Source organism: Sceloporus occidentalis, unplaced genomic scaffold (genome assembly GCF_023333645.1).
Source record: "Sceloporus occidentalis isolate IW3139 unplaced genomic scaffold, rSceOcc1.0.p SCAF_9, whole genome shotgun sequence".
NCBI classification, from domain to species: Eukaryota; Metazoa; Chordata; class Lepidosauria; order Squamata; family Phrynosomatidae; genus Sceloporus; species Sceloporus occidentalis.
The window spans coordinates 4,098,422-4,120,895 of record NW_028316989.1 but is presented as its reverse complement, the minus strand read 5'-3'; the positions used below and the strand labels follow the sequence as shown (position 1 = coordinate 4,120,895).

At 44.0% G+C, this 22,474-nt stretch overlaps 1 protein-coding gene across 2 annotated transcripts; it reads right to left on the bottom strand.

Annotated features, from left to right (window-relative positions):
- Positions 1-277: 277 nt before the first annotated feature.
- CCAR2 (cell cycle and apoptosis regulator 2) lies at positions 278-21,384 on the bottom strand. 2 transcript variants are annotated; one of them, XM_089538170.1, is made up of 21 exons: positions 21,142-21,371; positions 19,876-19,961; positions 18,903-18,994; positions 17,345-17,436; positions 16,692-16,806; positions 16,003-16,129; positions 15,458-15,554; positions 14,404-14,520; positions 13,409-13,643; positions 12,376-12,489; positions 11,872-12,035; positions 8,598-8,781; positions 7,786-8,049; positions 7,058-7,288; positions 6,564-6,744; positions 5,895-5,974; positions 4,354-4,500; positions 4,091-4,199; positions 3,378-3,575; positions 2,563-2,768; positions 278-1,548 (listed from the first exon to the last, which is right to left on the bottom strand). In XM_089538170.1, exons 2-21 carry the CDS (start codon positions 19,940-19,942, stop codon positions 1,492-1,494), a joined length of 2,877 nt encoding a protein of 958 aa, XP_089394296.1. In that variant the 5' UTR covers positions 19,943-19,961; positions 21,142-21,371; the 3' UTR covers positions 278-1,491. The 2 variants fall into 2 exon arrangements, with proteins under 2 accessions (XP_089394296.1, XP_089394297.1); XM_089538171.1 differs by lacking the exons at positions 278-1,548; positions 2,563-2,768; positions 4,091-4,199 and having other exon boundaries at positions 3,383-3,575; positions 21,142-21,384.
- Between the last annotated feature and the right edge of the window lie 1,090 nt (positions 21,385-22,474).

Genomic DNA, 22,474 nt, shown 5'->3' with positions numbered 1-22,474 from the left:
CATTGAGTCACACACACCTGCTATCTAGTGGCTAAAGAGATCACCCTGAGTGTTACATCAGTTGCATGACAATTTAGCATGCTATGCTAAGTAGTGTGCAAAGCGCTTGTTTGTTTTTTGGATCAGGAAGACTCCTTATTACAGCAGCTAGAACTTGAGATAAACCATAAAAAATTTGCCTAGCCCCATTTCTTCCTCTTCTCCAGCTATGTAACAACAACTTGGAGCAGGATATTTGTTGAGTGTGAAAGTTTACCACAAAAGGAGGCAGCACACGTTTCCAGTTGAGGAAGATACTTTTATAAAAGGGAACCTGGCCAGTTAAATACAAGTTGTTACCACATTTACAGACTAAAAGCAACACATCCAGAAGTGACAGACCACCTGAGGTGGGAGAGCAGGTGACCAGGGCAGATGCAACCAATACATACTGCATGAAGGCCCAAGGCCAACCACTGCTTTTGCAAAAGCCCACCAGCTATTCCACTAAAAACTACCACAGGGACCCAAGGGGCTACCTATCGCAGCCCTCCAGTAGATTCTGCTACTTCCCCAAAATGGAAGGTAAATGTATCCTAGCCACCTTACTACTAAGGACCAAGGCCCTCAAAACCCACACCCGACGGCCAAGATTTTCACTTAAATTTGAAGGCTAGCAAAACACACAGCAGGTGGCTGAGCCATTAAAGCTACATCTGGCAAATGAGTGATTTGAGACTGGCCAAGACAGAACAAAATGGTATTTTCCTGAAAGGGCCAAAATGCTGTACTGGATATGTGAAGGTGTAAACTGATACATACCACAGCACCGGCCATAAACTAGCCTGCAGCATGGAATGCACATTCCAAAGAGGGCACAGGCAGGACCTACTGTATTGATTCTGATGTTTACAGTCCTGCTTAGTTGGTTGTTTTCCTTTGCAGCCTTCCCAAACCCCCTTCTAATCAAAAGGCAGGCACAATGCCATCTCCTTGAGCAAAAGCTTGAGGTTAGAAAAGCTTGGAGAAAAGAAATGGAGGACGCAGGATTGAGGAGGTGGGGGAAGTCTCCGTGCAACCCAAAGAGGAAGGCCATGCCTCTTTAGAGCACTTGGCACCTGTTGTCCATTTAAAACAGCATCAGGCTCAGTACTGGGTTCAAGTCTTCCTTCTGTTGCTTGCTAGCAGACAGCCTGAGAATACCTAAACTGCAGTTTCTCCACTTACACAATAGACCATCAAAATTCCTACCTAATGGGCATCCTTTTAACAATAATGGTGGCTCCAGCACATGAACTGTGAATCCCAGCGCCCCTTCCCCAAGCCTGAGGTGGTGGTGGTGGTGGCGGCTGTGGTGACAGTGGAAGTTTAGCACAAAACCCAGCTCTGGCCCTTGAGATGGTAGTGAAAGGGTTGAAGGATTCAAAGGCTTCACCCAACCACTTAATCCACAGCCCAAAATATCAAACCAGGACATAGATCTTTCCTTCTGAGCTGCTCTTCCAGGGAATGTCAATTGCTGGAAACTGCCGTTGGTGCCGGATCCTTCTTTTCTAAGCAGTTATTGGTCTGGAAGAGACAAGTGACAGAACAGTAAGAGGAGTTATCATTACATTTATTTCTGCCTCTTATCCATCTTAATTCTAAAGCTGAACCTATGTGTCTTGGAAAGATCAAGTGAAAAATGATATACACAGATTAAACACCGCTACTTAGCCTTGGCTATCAAAGGCAGCTCTGAAATAGTATAGCATGGATTCTAGCAGACACAAGTCTTCAGGAAGACACTGCCACTGTTGTATGTTTTATCCTTGTCTCAGACTTCCTTTGATACTGTATGAGTACAGCATCCCAGTACAGCCTTGACAAAGAACACAGGTGGGGAAATCATGTATTTCAATGTTCTCCATTTCCAAAAAATCCCAAGTCAATAAGAAATGATTCCATCACAGAATAGTTCCATACTCCCCAGTCTTTCAGCATGCTTCTCTTCTGTGGGCAGACAAGGTCAACTTTAAACTCTGAGCTAAGAACAACAGCCCAGTACCACCAAGTTCAGACTCCTATTCAGGGAGAGCAAGCCCAATTTGTATTTTACAGTTTAAAAAGCCTGCACAGTTGCCTGGAAATATTTCTTACTGAAGACAGTGAGACTGATGTCCAGTTATGTGCACACAGGAACAAACAGCACACTCTTGATAAGTTGTTCTTTAGACAAAAACTGCTACCGCAACAGACACTGGATCCAGATTTACACATGGTCAGTGCACATCTGATGAAATCAGTGAAACAAGTGCTTTTTAGCTAAATTCTGTCCCATGACTTAAGCTTAAATCAGACTCAATCAGCCAGTACAGAGAAGGTTCTTCCATGAAGATGCTGTCCCCAATCTCCTCTAAGAGCAAAATATCCAAGAGTGGGGAGAAAACAGTCACACCACTGCAGCCCAGTGTTTAGTAATACTAGCATTCCTAGTTTACAAAGCCATCACCACCTTAATATATAGGTTTGCCTGAAAAAACCAGTCATGACCCCAGACAGAAACAGGGCAACTAAAATATCCTCCTTGACTCCCCTGCCTACCTTCTCAATGATCTTCTGGATTTCCAGTTGCAGTGGAGTCAAACGCTTCTTATTCTCTTGCAGCAGCCTCTGAAAATTGTTTTTTTGCCTCTCATTCACTTTTGACTGCTCCTCCATCTCAGCAAGGCGCTTCTGAAGCTCTTGCACCTCCAGTGTTAGGGACTTGTTGGAAGTCTCTGTTGCTGAGAAACGAAGCTGGGTCTCTTCTGAAAGGGCAACAGAACAAAATAATCTTCAAGCCAGTAAAACAATGTGCAGACATCAAAGTACCCAACCAAACCAAGGTTGAACACCCATTGCCTTAAACCCAAGAGATGAGTTAAATGTAAGTGTAAACAAAGTTACACAGAGCCATTGTGGGAACAACAATGTGGGGGCAAGAGCCCAGGGTGTTGCCCTGTGTACTAACAGAATCCCTACAGCTGAAGGACTGTACAGTACATGGATTCAACCACTGCCTGCCATCAAGTCAGTCTAGGCTGTCTTCAGCCCAACCACCTGGGCAGTAAGTCATAGGAAAATGGCCAAAAGCAAGCAGAAGACAGATTTGCAGATTTGTCTTTAAATCAGTGGCAAGCCCAGTTCATGAACCACCCACTGCTTCATTACAACTCAGCACTTGCATCCAATTCCTTTTTCAAACATGCTTCTACATTCAGGTCAAAGCTCCTGAGTGCCCTGCTATCCACTGGGTAGCTGTGTTCTGTATGTACTTTCTAGGGAGGCTCAACCATTTGGGAGGTTAAAGCACTTAAATTCTGCCTTGACGCAGCTTCTTGGGGCAATGGGGGCAAGCCTGACCATGTGTTGCTCACCCAGTTTGAGCTCCAGTGTGTGGATTTTGTTCTCCAGATAGAGACGACTACTTTCTGTCTGCTCTGCTTTTTCCAGCAGTTTGCCTACATTGAGGACAGCCCCATTGTACAAAACCAGGTTACCAGACTGAGATTCTGTAACAGACTTGGCAGGAACCTTGGAAGCAGAAGAGGATGAAGGCAGTAGTGTGAGGTTCCCTGGAAAAACAAGGCAACAGTTAGTCCAGTTGGCCTTGAAATCCAGAGACTAGATGGAGGGAAAGAAAACAGAAAAACATAATTTAAAAAAACATTATGGAGCAACATTTTGTGGATTGATTCCCAATAGTTGCCATTGCAGGTTGGGACATCAAAACCTCCTCCTTCTTGCCACATGAAGAAGTTTTGCTGTTCCAAAACAAAGCCTTCTTTGAGAGTCAGTGAAAAGAAACTGCTCTGAGTCTCATCAAAGAATCCAAAATCTTGCTACTAGTTGGATGGACAGCAACAAGTATACACTCAAATGCATATAGGAAGGGAGATCCTGGGACTACCAGCATTGCATATAGCTGAGTAAAGAAGACCAGAAAATAATGATTGAGGGATGCCAGCTAAATTTCATGTAACGCCAAAGCTGGAAGGATCCTAGCTGAGAAGGAAAACACAAAGGCCATACCATCCATGAAGCTCCATACAGTGGAACAGTCCCCTCCCACCCCATCTTTGGTACCTACCTAATGGCTCCTCCTCAGGGCCTGGCTCAGTCCCTTCCTGCCGGCTGTAGTGGAGGTTGCGGTAGCGGCACACGAACTGCGTCACCACCCTGTTCACCAAGCGCTTCACCTGCCACCAGATGAGACACCCCCCTCCATGAATGGCACTGGAAAAGGCCCGCAAACAGATCCTCGTGCACTCAATGCTAACTAGAAATCTTCCAAGGCATTCAAACCTCAAAAACCAACCACCACCTGAGGAACAAAATTGCGTTGTCACTCACCTGTTCTTTGCAGAGATGTAGGCCCAAGGTGAGAAGGAGTTTTTCCATATCCTTCCTATGCAGGTAACCGCAGCAATTCAAGTCAAAGTAAATGAAGGCAAGAAGGGCATCCAACGGTAAGACGGCACTTGGGTCCAGCCCTCTGGACTTGGGGAGGGAGGGAGAATTACAAAGAAAAAGAAGAGGCTGCTCAAACGGCCAACATGCCACTTTTGTTCCATCCACAGACCATCTCATTCCCTTTCATTGGTGAAGACACATAGACACACAACCTGAAGGGCAGTTCCAAGGTCAGGACTTTATATCTACATAGCAGATTCTCTCAGGACTTATCAGTACGATGTGATAGGAAGGGCTGATTTGGGCCATAGTAAAGAAGGATCAGACTCCACAGTTCAGCACCCTTGCTGGGGAACTCTACACTATACCCAGGATTTCAATGTATTTCAGTCACTAGCCTAAAGAAAGTGGGGCTGCAATGAGGGCCAAACAAGCTATGAAGACTGACACAGAAGGAGCATACCTAAAATGGATAATAAGGAAAAGAGTGTAACTCCAAATGTTAATAAAGAAGGCAGATAGTCTCTTTCTTACCCTAGAAAAGAAATTTGAGAAACTATGTTCCAGAATTTTATGGAGCAGAGATCAACATGAATATAAACTCATGAATCAGGCACTACTCAGCAGCCATTTTCAACACAAGAGCAAAGGGATGCTAGCCTCAACCCTATCAATGCTCTCCTCAAAGGGTAAGCATATGCCCAAAGAGGAAAGGCTCCTGCTTACATGGCAACTGACCACACAAGCAAGAGAATTGGGAAATCAGCACTCTCAGTTGCATGGATAGCCTCTACATAAGCAGGAGTGTCTCCTTTTCAGATTGGCATGCCACGTTCCATGTAAGAAAATGATTATGTGCAGGCACTCCCCTGTTCCCGTTTGGTGAAGAAGTTGCGATGAACAACACCTGAACAAGGTGTCACTTATCATCCAACATCTATTCTGATGCAAAAAATCTAACCCAAACTTGCCAAGGCATACATTTCCAATTCAGGTAGGCATGAAAAAAGATGTGGATATACAACTGGCATCACTCCTACATAAGACTTTTAAAAATTAAGAAACACCCAAACTGAGAAGTCTGATAACCAGGAATCATGCCGTACCTCATGCCCAAAATGAGGATTGGCTTCTCTTTTTTCCATTTCCTTCTCCCAAAATGGGCTGTTTTGGTCAAAAATAAAAAATATGCAGCCATGGTGAAGGATTCTAGATAAAACCATACCAATCTGCCTGCCAAAATATGGGCTGAATATAGAATTTTAAACCTTCAGCAGAAGAATGCTGTGTCTTCAAATGAATGTCAAAATGGCACAGTATTAATTAGGGACAAAGCCACAGAAGCACAGTATTTATTTATGTCAGGCGTAATAAGCTCTGAGGATGGCTAATATTAATATCCAGCCAAAATACTGAAATGGACTCTAAACAATTCCCAGAATCCAAAGCAAGCTTCAAAATGAAGGGTGTCAGACACTAACCACATCATGAAGTGAGGAGAACTCCATCTCTGATTGATTGGATGCCACCGATCTCACTTCAGCATCTTCCAGTTTGACACCTGGGAGCAAGGCAGAACAACCTACTTCAGATACTAATCTCTACTAACTGTTCATGCAGAAATGCAGGGATTACCATTGAAAGCCAAATCTAAAATGGATATAAACCAGGGTTTTGGCAATGGTAATTAAAGAGTAGAGACATGGCACCATTTGAAGTCAAAAGCACCAGCTTGCTTCTCTGCTCCTAAACTGAGTCTGCTGGCAAAGATAAACCCACTTCTGTCTTTGTCAAGATTGCTGGCTCAATCAGCAAGTTCCTGAGCTAAGAACAGCAGCCTCTTAGCACCAGCCTCAGAGTCACATTGACATGAGATCTGAATATCTGGTACACTATCTTCTAAAGCACCTTATTCATCACAGCAAGTCACACAGTGGAGAAGCAGCTTTGGCATGTCTGAGAATAGAAAGTAGGCCAGGGAAAGGGACCCAGAAACCCTGACTTTCCCTATTTGGATTTAACGGCAGTTAGGTAAGGCCTGCCTGCATATAACATCACTGCCACCCTCCTGCCCCCCCCCCAACACCGATGCCACCCTTACATCCTAAAACTTTGCCCTGTAAGATGGCTGCATTTCCAAGAGTACCAACCAAAATCCTCCTCCTCGTCATCTCTTAGCAGCAGTAGGTCATCTTCCAGGCTCAGGTCACAGAGGTCATCTGTAGAATCCTTTGGCTCCGATTTAACATTCTCACTGACCTTCTCTTCCTTGGCTGAATTTGATCCATCCTGACCTGCTGGCTTCTTCTCAGCATCTCCAGCCTCCTCCTTCTACAGGAATGAAAACCACATCAACAAGAATATGGGTATGCCATGCAACCACCACCCTGAACAACACAAACATTTTGCAATCAATGTTATATATGGAAATCAGCTAATCTGAAAAATATCTTGTTTTTCAAAAGTTTTGCTAGTCCTGGAGAGAAGTGAAGCCACCTGGGAGTTGTGGTACCAGGATGCTGCCTGCTTTCAAAAGCCACCAGATGCTGTTAGCTGTTTTGGGGAAGGAGAGACTTACCTCCACCACTCAAGCAAACTGAGGCCACTTGGCCATGCTAATGCCCAGGGAGGCAGGTCAGCTCACCTGGGATTCCTTCTGGTTACTCTCTGTTGCTTCCTCTGCCTCAGGTTTCTCTAGAGGCTCATCTCTGAGCTCACTTTCAGCTTCCTTCTCTGATTCTGTTGCTTTCTCAGCCTCAGTATTCTTTGCCTCCAGTGGTTCCTCCTTCTCTGGCAGGGCCAGTAATGCTTTGTAGAGCTTGTAGCCAAAATCCCGTTGAAGCATCTCCTGGAAGAACTCTGTCACCACTGCCACCTCAGGTTGGAGAGAGAACAGGAGAGAGACCAGTGACCAAAAGGCCAGGCAACAGCTTGAAGCCTACATCACTCACAAAAATACATGACAGAAACATGCACAAGAATTCTCAAACCTTAAAAATTAAAATCTTTATGAGGCCAAAACGTGCAATCCACATAGCGTTGGGGAAATGTCCATAGAACAGAGTCTATGTTTTGCTTGGTCCTCTTTCCCTACATTTTACGGGCCTTTTAGCAGCTGCCTTACCCAAGCTCTCCTGGAACATTACAGTCATTAGGTGTTCCAAAGCTAATTTCTATTTATTTTTTAAAACTCCCATGGCAAAAAGAGGTTACTGAGTTGGATTATCCATGAGTGTTCACTAGCTCACCTGAGACAATTAAGAAGCCAATAGGCAAATCTCAACATGGTGGTTAACTGGACAAAGGGGCAGAGAGGAGATTTAGCATGGAAGTCTCCCTGAGAAGCCCAATCCCAGAAAAAATGAGGCCTACCTCAAAAGAGAGCTTCTCTCGCTGCCTTCTATACTCCAGAAGGGTATAAAGAGATAGGTTGGTGCAGCTAGGCTGACCACCTGGCAAAGCTGGTGGTGGATAAGCAACAATGGCAGGTTCTAGGGGAGGAGCTGGGGCCTCTGGTTCAGCTGTGGAGGTCTCAACACCTGGCTCAGATGCAGGGTCGGCTGTGTCTACTTCCTGTTCGCTGGTTTCCATCTCCTGTTCAGGACCTGGTTCAGAGGACTGTTCAGTTTCGTCTTCCTGTTGAGGAACATAATCATTTTAGTTTGCGCTAACCAAAGCAAAGAGGGACGGTGTGGCTTAGTAGTTTTGAGTGCTGACTATAACTCTAGAGGGAAGGGTTCATAACCCTTCTCAGCTGCGGAAACCCAGAGAAACCTGGAGCAAGTCACATGCTCTCAACCTCAGAAAAAGGCAGAGACAAACTTCCTCTAAGCCAAACCTGCCAAGAAAACCCTGTGACAGGTTTCCCTTAGGGTCACCATCACTATGAAAAGAAAGCATGCAGCAACAATGAAAGTGACCTCTATCTGAGAAAAAGTCCATCCTCATGATCCAAGATTAATGAGTCATTTCAATCTAAAAGCAAAGTGAATACTATTTCCCAATGATCCACTTAAAATCGTTCATATCAACTAGGTAGCAAAAATGACTTCTGGTATCAATAAGAAGTGGGAGACAAGGGGCAAGATCCCCTCAGTTCTAGCCATCATATGATAGGTTGCCAGAGTCCATTGATCCTTCTGTGCTCAAGTAAAAGTTTCTATTCAATTCTATCTTGTTCTTACCATTGTTGTTGTCTCTTCTGGGGGCAGAGGAGGAGGAGGAGCCTTTTGTGTTTTCTGTTTGTATAAGGCTTCCCATTCTTCAAGAGATGGCATACAGCTCCAGATATCTGGCAGGAAGACCACAGTCTTCTCTTGGTGTGATGGGTTTCCCTCACATAGATATCTGAACTCAGCAAACCGGAACCTAATGTGCAAGAATTGGAGAGAGAATTAGGCAGCAAAACAAAGATGTGAGCCATTGAAAAATATGTACATTTACATCTCTGCACTGCGTAGTTAGGGGTGCAATGCCACCAGAGTTCTGATAAAGCTGGGTAACAGACTGTATGAAGAGCTGCTTTCTTCTCTTGAGGTCTGTCATATTAGCAATGTAGAATCAGACAAAAATCCTATCAGATCCAGCAGAGTTGGTTACTAGTGACCTCTGGAAAGCCCATAAACAGGGCATGAGCACAACAGCACCCTTCCATCAAACAGCCTTTTAAAGCAAGCTGCCTTAATCCTGGAGGGAATGAATAGCCATCAGAACTAGCAGCCTTATGTTCCATGAATATATTGAAATCCCTTTAGATACCTATAACTCTATGGAGCAGTTCTACTCTCCACGCAAGATGACAAGCAATTGGCCCAAAAGCCTAACAGTCCCAAACTGGTCCATCACCAATTCCATCCACAGAATCTAACAATCAATGAACACAAGCACAGCTGTCTATACTGCTTGACCTAAAACAGTCCTACAGTCATGGCCTTCAGATATTCATTTTTCCAGTCCCATCCACTTTGGTGCCCCAGCCTTGGAATTCTTCTCCAAATAGTTTGGCTTCCCTTAGCACTACAGAACAGAAGGAGAACGTTTCTAGGGAACAAGCACTCCCGAGGCAAGACTACGCTCAACAAGTGGCAAAGCATCAGGGGCCCAGAAGCTCCCTTCTTCCCTCATCTGTTGCTTCCCAAACAAGTCACATGTGCTGCCAGGTTTAAGCAAAATAAGATCAGTTGCCATGGTTACCCAGTGCAAGGAATCTATATATAGCGATGCCGCTACCAACCAAACCAATGTGCTCCAAGTTCCGGCTTGTTTCCTTACTGTTGATTCGCTGGGAGTCTGAATTTGTGAAGTCTTTGCTGGCTCCCAAGAACTCACGTGGAAAAGCATCCACCGGAGCTGCAAGGAGCCAGAAACACACAGTTCTTGGTTAGGATGGAGATGCAAAAGGGTTTTGCTTGGAAGCAGATCTCCAAGCCCCAGTAAGACACTCATTTCGGCAAACTGGGCACTGGGAACCAAAACATAAACTGTAAAAAACCCTGTGCCCAGGCAGCTACATTAACCCCAGCCATTGTGGCAATGGTAACCATCTCCATATACATAGCTTCTTCTCCTGCTCTCTGCAGTGGTGCTTCCAATCTGGAGAGAAGGCACTTGGGTCAAGACCTTTCTGCCTCCATAGGTGAGAGAAAGTAGCGATGCATACTGTGGCGACACATGCCCTGAGTGCATCCCTTCTCAATTACAACAGCATACTCTACATGGAGCTGTCTTTCGAAACTTCAACAGATCTAAAATGGTGTGGTGTTGTTGTTAATTGTCTTTGAGTCAACTTTGATTCATGGCTACCCCACAAACATGAGATCTCCAAGCCCCCGTCCTCAACAGCTCTGCTCAGGTCCAGCAGGTTCAGGACTATGGCCTCCTTGATCAATCTGTCCACCTGGTATGCAGACTTCCTCTCTTTCTACTACCCTCCAACTTTCCTGGCATTATAGTATTTTCTAGTGAGTCAGGCCTTCTCAAGATGTGGCCGAAGTACAGCAGCCCCAATGTAGTCATCTTGGCTACCAGGGAGAGTTCAGGCTTGATCTGTTCAAGGACCCATTTGTTTGTCTTTCTGGCTGGTCACAATAACCAGTACTCCTCTCTGGCACTACACATCAAATGAGTTGATTTTCTTTCTATCAGGCTTTCTTCTGACTTTGCACCATCTGACCTGTCAAAGAGTCCTCAAGGACATGCAAGCCTGCACATGCTTTTGTCATATTTTAGCTGGTAATAATGAAAACACTGCCTAATTGTGGGGGTTTTTTTTAAATCCATCTTTTATTACTACTAACAGAATTTTAATTTCATCATATAATTTACTCTTCTAGCCTCAGAATTCCATACAACCCCCATTTAAGTTTTGTAAAGCAAGTATTCTCAAAGTGGCCTTGTCAGACTGATCCAACTGAGTCCTGTAGGTGTGTGATAAATACACTGAAGTTTCAAGCACTCTCTCCTTTAGATTCTAACAGTGCATTCCTGAACATAGCTGGCAGGCTTTTCTTGAATTGCATATACAAAATTAAAATGCAAGGCAACAGACATCTGTAATGTGAATCTAATTACAAAAGGCAGCCACCTAGTGGTTAAGATCATGAAGGAGTGGCATGCCACTAGATTTCTGAAACTTCAAAGAAATGACACATACAGTGAATCCTGTGGCATCTTTAAGACTAAAATAATTATTATGGTATTAAGATACATGACCGGGGTTCTAATCCAGAGGTACTTACAATAACCTGGCTAATACATAAGGTGTCACAGATTTTTTTTTTTTCTGGTGTATGTACTGTATTTTGGCAAAGCAATCTCGAGGCTGTGAAGATTCTGTATATCTGTACTGATTAATCCAGTTTTCCTCAACATGGCACTGTCAAATGTGTCAAGCTGTGATCCCTATCATCCCCAGCCAACATCCAGTTTTCTTTTAGGATTTATAATTTGCCTCTATTTGATACCCAAGGTGGCTCACATAAAAATATGAAATGTCAGTATCAATAACAACAACAAAACAGTTAAGGAATTGAGACATCATGATGGAAACCACAAGCCACACAAAATTTTTAAGCTAGATGTCACATCTATTCCATACACTATTAAAGTTACCTGAGGTTTAATCTCAGCAACTACACTCTCGTCTAAACTCAGAACAAATGTTTATTAATTTAGTTGTCCCAAATTACAGGATCTGATAGCAGAAGAAGAGGACAACAAATCAGGACTAGACGTAAGGTGCTGGCTTATTGTTTTAGCAATCAAACCCTATCTGTTTTTATATAAACCATCTTGGGTATATTATCTGAAAAGGCCATATATAAATAGAATGGACACAGGCAGACACAGGGCAGGCAAAGAATAAGGGATGAGTATCTCCTTGATTAGGTCCAGTGGTTTTTATTTCACTGGAAAAAGTAGCCAAGGAAGGTGCATCAGCATCAGAAAAGGAACACTTACCATTTTGTGCAGCCAGTCAAGTCCAAACCTATCTGCGCCTTCGTGCAACGAATGGCTGTGTGAATCAAAACCATGGGGTTTGTTGCTGGGTCAGGACCATCCAGAGATGGGGACCACTCTCCTCCTATCAGCACTGCTTCATCTGCTTTCTTTCCCAACAAGAACTATGGGAAGAAAAACAAATCCATGTCTCAACACATTATCTAGTCACACACTTGGATCTTGGGGCGAGTGTGGGGAGGAGACTCAAGCTGGAGCTTTCTATAAATAGGTGTCTGCAATGGCCATGGATCCTGCATGGTCTCTCCCACCAATTACTTGGGTCTGTGGAAAGATAGTGTCATGGTAGGCTGTGTCCTGATCCCTCCTATTTTGATCTAGACATGAACGAGATTTGCTCCCAGTTGTTTAGACAGACTAGGCTCCCCTAATTCTTACAGAATTGCTCAAATTTAACACTGGAATTAATCTATGCTTCCCTCTCCTGAACCTTGGGATTCTCACCTTAATTTGTTTTGCTGGGTGTTCAGGACTCTCCCTCTGGTCACTGGGATCGTCAATATATAGCAAGCAATTGCGGTAGAATTCTTCTATGCCCGGAGAAGACAAAAGCAAGACCTACATTGGGGAGGGAAATACAGCTTAATAGTAAGGAAGCTGTTTAGCATGCAGAAAGCTCCAAGATCAATCCCCACCCTCTCAAACAGAAAAAGCCTTCAGACTCAGACTTTGGAGACCCACTGCCCATTAAAGTAGGTAAGAGTAGACAGAGTGGATCAATGAGTACAGCTATAATGATCTCCAAACGCCTTATTTATGCACCTTTGGATAAGTTACTATTTTGGACTACAACTTCTAGAATCTCCCAACTACCATGGCACTTGTTGAGCTGGCTGAGGGATTCTGGAAGTTGCAGTAAGATAAGTTTGGAAATATTGTTATTGATCATGACCCATACTTCAGAATTGGGAGAGGTGGGGTGGCGGTTTAAAAAGCACAGAGATCTGGTATAGTAGAATGTGTTGCTCTGTCAGCTCTCCAACTCCTTGTAAATCTTCCACCATCCACATAAGAGAAGAGGTTGATCATCCATCCTCCGCAATCATAGCAGAAGCTGTGCTGTCATGTACACAGCTTGGGTCACAAGTCCAAGGAAATGCTCAACTTTAGTTATATCTGAGGAAAAATTAAGTCTTCCACACATATGATGGAATGCAGTGTTAGCAGAACAGAGGTGGGAGCTTTATGGCCTTCCAGAGGTTGTAACACTGCAATGCCCCTTGACACTAACTGCCATTGTGTGTGGTGAGGTATGATAGGAAATACAGTCCATCTGGAGGGAAACAAGTTGTCCACTCCTGTGGTAGCGTAAGAGAGGAAGTGAAGTCCAATAAAGAAGGAGGAAAACTTGACTTCAAGCCTGGCTCAAGTTAATTAGAACTATTTTGTACTACCTCATTTTCAACCCCTACATGTACAGTTGCTGGTTCATCCCTCCTTTTGTTTGCAATAACACGATGGCCATCAAGCACTTCACCTTAGCACTGAAAGCTGAGTTGGTGTCCTCTGGCTGAGAATCCTGCGTGGGGCTCTCATCAGCCTGAGGTGCTTCTTCAGCAGGACTGGCCAGCTGGATACGGCTAGGGTGCCGAAGGGTCAAAGGCTGAGTGAGCGGGAAGGTATCCAACCAGGAGAGACGGACATCATAGAACTCCTTGGGCAACTGGATACTACAGTAACGCCTTAAGATTTCCATTGCATCACAGAAGGGGCTGACAAAATACAAAACAGATGCTACCAAAACCAGACTTTATAAAGACAATCCGACAAAGACAAGACATGTGTTGCCTGCCCATGGGGAATTCAAGGCTTTTGTCATCATATATCATGTCCCTCCATTCTTGGGGGGGGGGGGGGGGGATGTTCCATTAATTCAAATGCAGAATAAGCAGAATTTAAACCTGTACTGATCAACCAGTTCCAATACTGTTTTCTCTGACTCTAGCAAATAATACTATTGTACTGTATTTACTATGTCAGCTTGATAATATAGCCAGACTGTCTTTTACAGAGACAAATTTGCTTGTTAACATACTATACTCTACCTCTCCCAAATCTGGACCCTTCAGATGGGCTAGATACAACTCCCGTTATCACCAGCCAAAATGTCTACTAGGCATTGTAAGTAGGAGCTGTGACCGTTGTAAAGGCACAGAGATCAGAAAATCTGCTCAACTATTAAGTCTAAAGGCACATGTAGTTTAAATAAATGCATACTCTTACTCCCATTTTGCTTTACCTTGACTCCCCCCACCATCTCTTGATTCTACTCTGTTAAATTATAGACTGTAGAATGTCCCTTATGGCAGGGGCTTTTTAAAAACACACACTGTCTGCACTCTATTATTAATAAACAATACTCTCACGCTGATATACACCACCTTTCTGCCAAGGCTATTGCTGATCATGCAAACAGAGTCCAATTCATTCTTTCCTCCCAAGAACCCCCTCACCCAGGTCTCTTCTTCTTACCTGTTCAGAGAATAACAAGCCAATTGGACCCGGTACTGGGGTGGCTCATGCCGTGGCTTTTTCACTCCCCATGGCTCATTCCCCTTCTGCTTTCGCTTCTTAGAATCAAAATCATCCCTAAAAGAAGGACAGCATAGAAGATATAAGGATAACAATTTTGTTACAGATGGTCATGGCTGCATTAGTACTGAAATGCTAGACTTTCTGAGCAGCTTCTCTTAACAGTACCCAAAGCCACTTCATACAGGCATTCTGTGCTTCAAAGAAAGCAGGCAGGATCAGACATGATCTAACTACCCCCCACCCCATAGCCAGACACACAACGAGGACATCAGCACTGGGTTCCCGCAGAGGTCTCAGCACTTCTGTAATTATCGTGCCTCCAACAGGGGAGGGCAGATTACTAGATGCTTCTCTGATTCTGTCTGTTTACAGTGCAGCCTGGAATATCTGTATGAGGCACATTCAGGGCTTTAAAGTAAGTTGGGAGGGAGGCTTTGGGCACTGCAAGGATGGGAACACCAACCTTCAAAATGCCAAAAAATCAGATCCATGTGTTTAAAGGATACATACAAGCGCAGATATCCCAAGCTGAATTCTACACATTCTATAAAAAGATGTAAGGAAGAATAAATGTATAAAATCTTCTCTCTCTCTCTCTCTCTCTCTCTCTCTCTCTTTCCTACTGAAACAGAATTAACTTTTATGCTGCCTATGAATGTTTTTGTTATTTTTATTTGATAGTTTGCTTTCTCTTTTGTGAGTAGAATAGTAAAAAAAAAGAAAAGACACACAGTATGTATGCTAAACTCTGTTACCTGAATTATGATTTGACAGATGACTAAATAGCCCGACTTTCCGAAAGGTTACATGAGACTTGCAATGAGTGCAATCCCTCAAAGGTGGATTGTACTGATCACACATGCTATGATTGAGATTGACTGAGCCAATTAAATTGTGTGTGCTGCTTGTTACAGCAGAAGTCCCCTATTCAACATGCAACCAGGTAAGATGACCAACTAATATAGCAATACAACCTAGTATAAGTGCTTACCATCTGCCTGTGTCTTGCCTGCCTTTTGGACCCCGACCAGCATATCTCCCAAGATGCCCCAAGTGGAGTGACGGAGATGTCTGGAAGAGGCTCATTGCTGGAGAAGAAACACAGCCTTATTTCTACTTATTTCAAACACCCCCGTGTTGGTACCAACTTCACTGAGGATCATCATTGTCATCAGCTCATTCTGACATATACACTATTAATCTCATGATGAAAATCAAAATAGTAAATTCCTCGCATGGTACCCTAGAGATCCCATACAGTGAATGTCCACAGGGTAGCATTACAGCTCCTGCCAGCCCTGATTTGCTAAGAATGCAACTGTCTCATGGCCCAGGGAAGAAAGGTGTTTTTCTGATCCAGGCCACCCAAATGGAACTGTCTCATGTTTCCACCCCTTGGTTGCTTCCAAAAGGGATGTGTGTCCACTTCAATCCACATGCAGTGTCTCTCAGATTCCAGGTTATCTACTACTCTACCATCTCTCTTTTCCTCTAACAAACATGCAGTCCCCCAAAACAATGTGCAAGAGCACTTACGCTTCTGTGGGAAGAGTGGTGGGATTCGGTGAGGCTGAAACAGCAGCTGAGGCTGGGCTCCCAAGATGCCTTGCTTCTGTCCCAAAGAAGCCACATGGAGCAGAGGGGTGGGGGGCTTCAGAAGAGGCTACAGAAGAAAAACAGATGTTATTAACATTTGAAAGTCAGTTCTTATCCTCCATGTCCCCAGATTTAAGAATCCAGAGCTCATATAATGGCCATCAGAGGGTTATGAGAGCAATTGATCAGTAAGGAGTCACCAGTGAGATATAGTATCAGTTTTCCCCAATGCCATCTAAGCCAACAAAGCTACAAAACTGGAAGAATGGGAGGGGGGCACACGTTTGCCAAAATACTACCAGTATGTAAGGTTTCAAGGAATGTAAAACTGCCCAAGCAAGAAATAATTTGGCTGGGTATGTCAGAAACACACATACCAAGCCATTACACCATTGCCTTCTACTTGATATGCATCAGCAGCTTCTAAAAAGCTACACTATGAACTTGATATCAAGATGATAATCATTATTTAGTCCAGAATGCATTCTGCCTGGGAAAGTCAACATACAATCGTTCCCTACATCCACCTCCCAAAAATCTGTAGTACAGTACTCCAAAAATCTAATGAAGAAGAAAAGTAAATCAAGGCATCTTCCTTAAATATTTGAAAGAAGAGAACTCTGTTATACCTGATTTGACAATGTTTGGACCTTCAAGGCATTCCATGGCACTGACTGGCTAGGGTTATAAACAGCTTTCACCAGCACCTTTTCACCAATCTGTGGAATACGGCCTTTGACAATACTAGAGAGACAGGGAAAAAATTGCAATGGTTTTATTGGTGCTCAGCTTTCCACAGACATCTGTAGTTTGTAACAGAAGGTAAGTGGCTCAAAGGTAAGCAATTTTGGTTTCATTCTAGTCTACATGCACAGCAGAAAACATCAACTTCTTGTCCTATTTCACTAGGAACAAATGAAGCTGCTTTTACTTCCTTTTTGCCTATTCTCCTTGGCTGCAGCTCTCCAAGTTCTCAGACACACATTTCTTCAATTTCCCACCAAATGACTCCTCTTAGTGCTGTCATAGCATGTAGTTGCCGTGGCCCCTATCTGGTGGGCAATGGGATGCCGCTCCAAAGGGGTGGTCTGTTTAGCCCCTTGATGAACAAAATATTTTTGTTCATATACTACGTTGTCAGGAGGCGCAACATCCACATGTACATGTAAAGGGGGGTCCCAAGGGTAAAATGTCTGAGTATTAATGGTGTAGTGCAATGTCACAAATAGCCCCATATGAACTACTTCTGTCTTGGGTAGTATCCCAGCAGATCCTTACTCACCTTAACTGGAAGAAAACTTCATCATCCACCACTCCAAAGTAATCATGGAGACTGGTGACAATACCAGTAAAAACTCGTTGCTTCTCTCCCCCCTGAAAAGCAAAGGCCCAGGGAAATAAATCACTATAACAACATAATGATAGGTCCAATCTCAGTGCCAGCAACACACATCTGGTACTCTGCAGATCGTGTCCCCAAGCTCAGTCAACAGGTACAGTGATTACACAAGGCAGATGTGACCTATGTACAAGCCACCATCTAATTTTCTATTTTTGTCAACCACTAAGGCTCTGCACCATTCATAGTTTCTTAAGATGAGATCAACCTAATCCTTGACTATTCTCAAGCTCTTTCACCTATTCAACAAGGAATCTGCTATTTAATGATCCCTAGCTGATAGAATCCGCACCTCCTCTCTTTAATACTGGATTGAACAGCTGGAACTGCACTAACTAGTTAAGGTCCAAACTACATACAATTTATCTCCAGAGTAAATACTTTTGTTGCCTTGTCTTTCGTACCTAATAACACTGGAAAATGAAAAGCTATCTTAAAATATTATGAGCTGTTAGTAAGACCAGTTCCCTCCTTTGTTTGATGTGATACAGAACTCCGGATCATTACAAAGTAGACAACCTCAAAGAGGTGTCACCCATGCAAAACGGGGCAAATAGGACATAACATATACAGATAAAGGACTTCTATCATATCATATGATGCATTTCAACATGAGGCTTGCTCCTGTAACACAAAATAATATCAGGCCTACTAAGTCTAAGAGGATACATATTTCTGCCCTAGTTTATCTACTCACTGACACTCAAATAAGAATCTATGTTTCTCCTCACGTTTTTGGACTTATTAATTGCAAACGTCTAGCTTTCATACTGAACATGCAAACTTTAAGGGCTGCAAATGGAATTGTGCCAGCTGAATTACTATGCATTAATGGCATCACTTATTCATTCAACGACATAACAGTGTTAGTCTGGAAAATATGTACGCAAAGGGATCTTGAAAACAGAGAGGTTGGTAGCATGAGCTTTCGCAAGGCTCACGTCTACGAAAGCTCAAGCTACCGACTTCTGTTTCAGCTAGTCTCAAAGGCGCTTCAAGATCCATTTGCATACAATTTATTGATGGTATGTCAGATTTGATGTTCCAGGAAAGAAAGCTGCCCACACATCCACAAACATACTTGCTGCCTTACATATCTTTCTAACCCCTCCCGCAATGGCTTTGAGTCAAACTGCCACCACACGTGAGGCTCCAGTTTCATCAGAAGCATAGGAGTTCAAAGCCACATGCCTCAGGCATCAGAGGAGCCAACAGAGAACTGAGCAGCCTTCACCTGACCTCTGGCTGAGATTCAAACTCAGACAGAATGTGAACTGCTGCTCTGCTTCTTAGCAAAGTCTGAGAGAGGTAGCCACCCCAAACACAGCAAGACTTCAATTATTTAACCTAAGTTCCCTAAACAGGAGGAAAATGCAAGAATACCAAATTGTCACTATCTAGTAGCTAAGAAACAGACAAAAGAAAGTCTTCATCCACAGACCTGGAGATGACGTGCCGCTTGAATGATATCCGCTGAGATAGGAGGATTTAATAGGCCAGGTGCTGGTCCCAGTAAAGAGGCTGGCTGGGTTCCTAGTGACAAGAAGCAAATACCATGTTATTCTCCGGACAAAAGTATAAAGGGATTAAATATCAGTGACATAGTTTTAATACTAGAAGAAAACGTACAGGGTGATTCAGAAAGAATGGTGCAAAACTGAAGGCCTTTAAGCTTTATTTCTGCACCCTCCTTTTTGAATGACGCTGTCTATATAGTTTATTAAGTAACAGAATTCCATAACTATATTTATTAACTAACATAACTCCATAGCCATTTTTCAGTAGAACCATGATACAACCTTAACCATGAGTTAAGGTTATCCAGTGGGTTTCCATGGCTGAGCAGGGATTTGAAACCTGGGCTCCTGGAGTCAGAGTCCAACACCCAAACCCTACAACAAGCTGGCTCTGATTTATTATATGGCATATGGGTTTTTGAAAAGCACATTTCCAATATATGTGCTTAATTTGGGATGGCTGCAGAAATAGTTAATATGGTGCCTTTAATGAATCTAATACAATATTAGTTGTCACTGAGATCTCTATACTGAGATCAGACTAGAAGACGTGCAGCTAGGTATTAACATAGTATCTACTGGACCCACATTTACTTGTTTGGGCAACTGAGACTGTCTCAGTTTTGAGGTGTCAGCTTAACAGTAAATATGAAGTCTGGCCTTTGCTCTGGCCCCATGAGGCAACCCATAAAATATGGCCATATAATACAAGAGACAGGCAGGCAGGCACTTACGGTCTAGTCAAGAATTGGTTAAGATAACCCGCTTATCCACCAGGAACTTGGGAGGCAGAAAATACCTCCTCTGGTCCTCATCCACAGAAACAGATCTACACAGGCTGAGGCTACATCGCAGGAGGAGGATTGGCACACTTTTTCACCCTTGTGTTCAACCAACCTGAGAAGGACCGGGCTCCCTGAAGATTGCTGGCTCTCAGTTGCTTTTGGCGCTTGAACTGTGCCATTCTGAGGGATTCCTTTTCTAAAAAGACATTTGTAAAAAGATACACATAAGTCACAGCGATATCCCCATGAAGGAAAACAGCATAAAGAGTGAGGGAAAGGAGAAGATCCCTTTCAGGCGAGCTGTCAAGCACCACACTGACAAGTAAGCCTACCTCAGGTAAAATACTATGTGGTTATTGCTGCTCAATAACTGGCAATGGCAAATTCCCAGGGTCCCAAGGTGCAACCCAAATTCCCATTCAGTGGCAAAACAACTCCCTCAGAGCTGCCAAAGAAGCAGCAAGTACAGTACTCTTATGCTTCCTCTCGGAGAGAGTTAAAGCCCATAAACAAGGGCAAGCGTTTGTGTCCTGAGGCTAAGGTTCCTCAGGAGGCTGGGAAGGCAGGAGGTGACACTGGGTTGTCATACACCTGGAAGAACAGCTAGAGGGAAAACACACCAGGCCTCTTCCTACATCACAACAAACAGGATGCTGGGCCATCTTCTCTCTACTCATCTTCCTCATAAAGCCCAATCCCTAGATATTACTGAACGTAACGGCAACGTTTGTGGCATAAACAACGAGCAAAATTAAAACTATACCTATAAATCACAGTATCGTACACAAAGCCTAAATCTGGGGCCTCTCTTTTCTCCTCCCACTAAGCCTCACCATCATCATCATCATCATCATCATCATCATCAAATGAGTACCCAGCTATATTGGCATTATATTATATTACACTGACATTACGTTACGTATTATATCCTATTGGTATTATATTACATTATACTGACATTATATTTTGCATTATATTGGCATTATACTACATCTTATACTATGCTGGCATTATATTATACATTATATTATATTGGCATCATATTATATATTATTATTATTATTTATTATACATTATATTCTATTGATCTGCATCCTGCTCTTCTCCCAGAGGCTCCGAATATGAAAAGCGCCACCTAGGCAAGAGGCACAGCCCTTTCAGGAGCCCCAAAGGCCGGGCTTTGGGAGCAGGGCTGCCCCCTTCCCCCTCAATGCAGGGCCCGCTGGGTTCGGTCCTCAACGGCCGCCGCCAACGGACGCAGAGAGCGGCGAAGAGAGGCGCCGAGGGGCCTGGGGGGCCTGGCTTCCCTCCCCGGGAGCGGAGCAAGGAGAGCAGCCCCGAAGAGCCCCGCAAAGGCCGCCTGAGGGACCCACCTGACGAGGAGGAGGAGGAGGAGGCGCCGAAGGGGAGGAAGGCCGGACTAGACAAAGGGACCCGGAAACGCCGCCCGGATGTGGCTCCACAACGGATAACGCCTCCTCCGGAAGTGCTCCTGCCAGGACTGAAGCCACAACCGGAAGTGGGTGCCACACAGGAGTGGGAGGAGTCTCTCGGATTGTCGCTCGCGAACGCGAACGCTCCAACCTCCGCATCACCGGAAGTTCCTTTGCCAGGACTGAAGCCAGGACCGGAAGTGGATGGAACACAGGCGCGAGGAGAGTTTCTTGGATGGCGCCCGCCACCGGAAGTTCCCTTGCCAGGACTGAAGCCAGGACCGGAAGTCGGTTTTTTTCAGGAGTAGGAGCAACCTGGATGCCAACTTGCCAAGGCTAACGCCCGACCGGAAGTACTCCTGCCCGGACCGAAGTTCGACCCGGAAGTGGATGTTCGTCGTTATTCTCGTCTTTTGGGTCTTTGGAGTGGCCCCAGCTTCGGTCCTCTGGATGTTTGGGACTTCAGATCCCAGAATTCCTGGCTCTTTGTTTATTTGATGTATCTTTATGTTCTAAGTATTTATATGCCGCCTTTCTCCTACAGCGGGACTCAAGGCGGCTTGCAATAATAAAGATTGGGCCCAAACGTTACTTGTCGTTGTGGTTTGTTTTCAAGTCGTTTCTGACTTATGGGGACTATAATGGGGTTTCATTTATTCAGAGGAGGCTTGCCATTGCCTTCCACTGAGGCTGAGAGAGTGTGACTTATTGCCCAAAGTCAACCAGTGGGTTTCATGGTTGAGCCAGGATTCGAACCCAGGTCTCCAGAGTCGTAGTCCAATACTGAAACCATCACACCACATGCCTCTCACACAAACATTATCCAAGGGGTAGAATTCAGATATTATTATTATTATTATTATTATTAACCTTTATTTATAAAGCGCTATAAATGGCCATGTCAGTCTGTAGAGTCAGTTGTAGAGAACTCTTGTAGCACCTTTTGAAACTTGCTGAAAGAAAAAAATGCATCTGAAGAAGTAGAATTTAGTCTACGAAATCTTGCACTGCAGAAATAATCTCATTTATTACACTATTGATACCCCTCCCTCCAGCCAGTTTGAGGCCGCTTTATTAACTGCCCTGGCTCAGTGCTAGAAAACCCTGGCAATTGTAGTTTATTGTGGCACCAGAGATTGCTCTCTCAATGCCTCAAAAAACAAACTACAGTTCCCAGAATTCCCTAGCACTGAGCCAGGGCAGTTAATAAAGCGGCCTCAAACTAGATTATTTCTGCAGTATGTTTTTTGCACCTTACTCTCAAAGGTGCTACAAGAT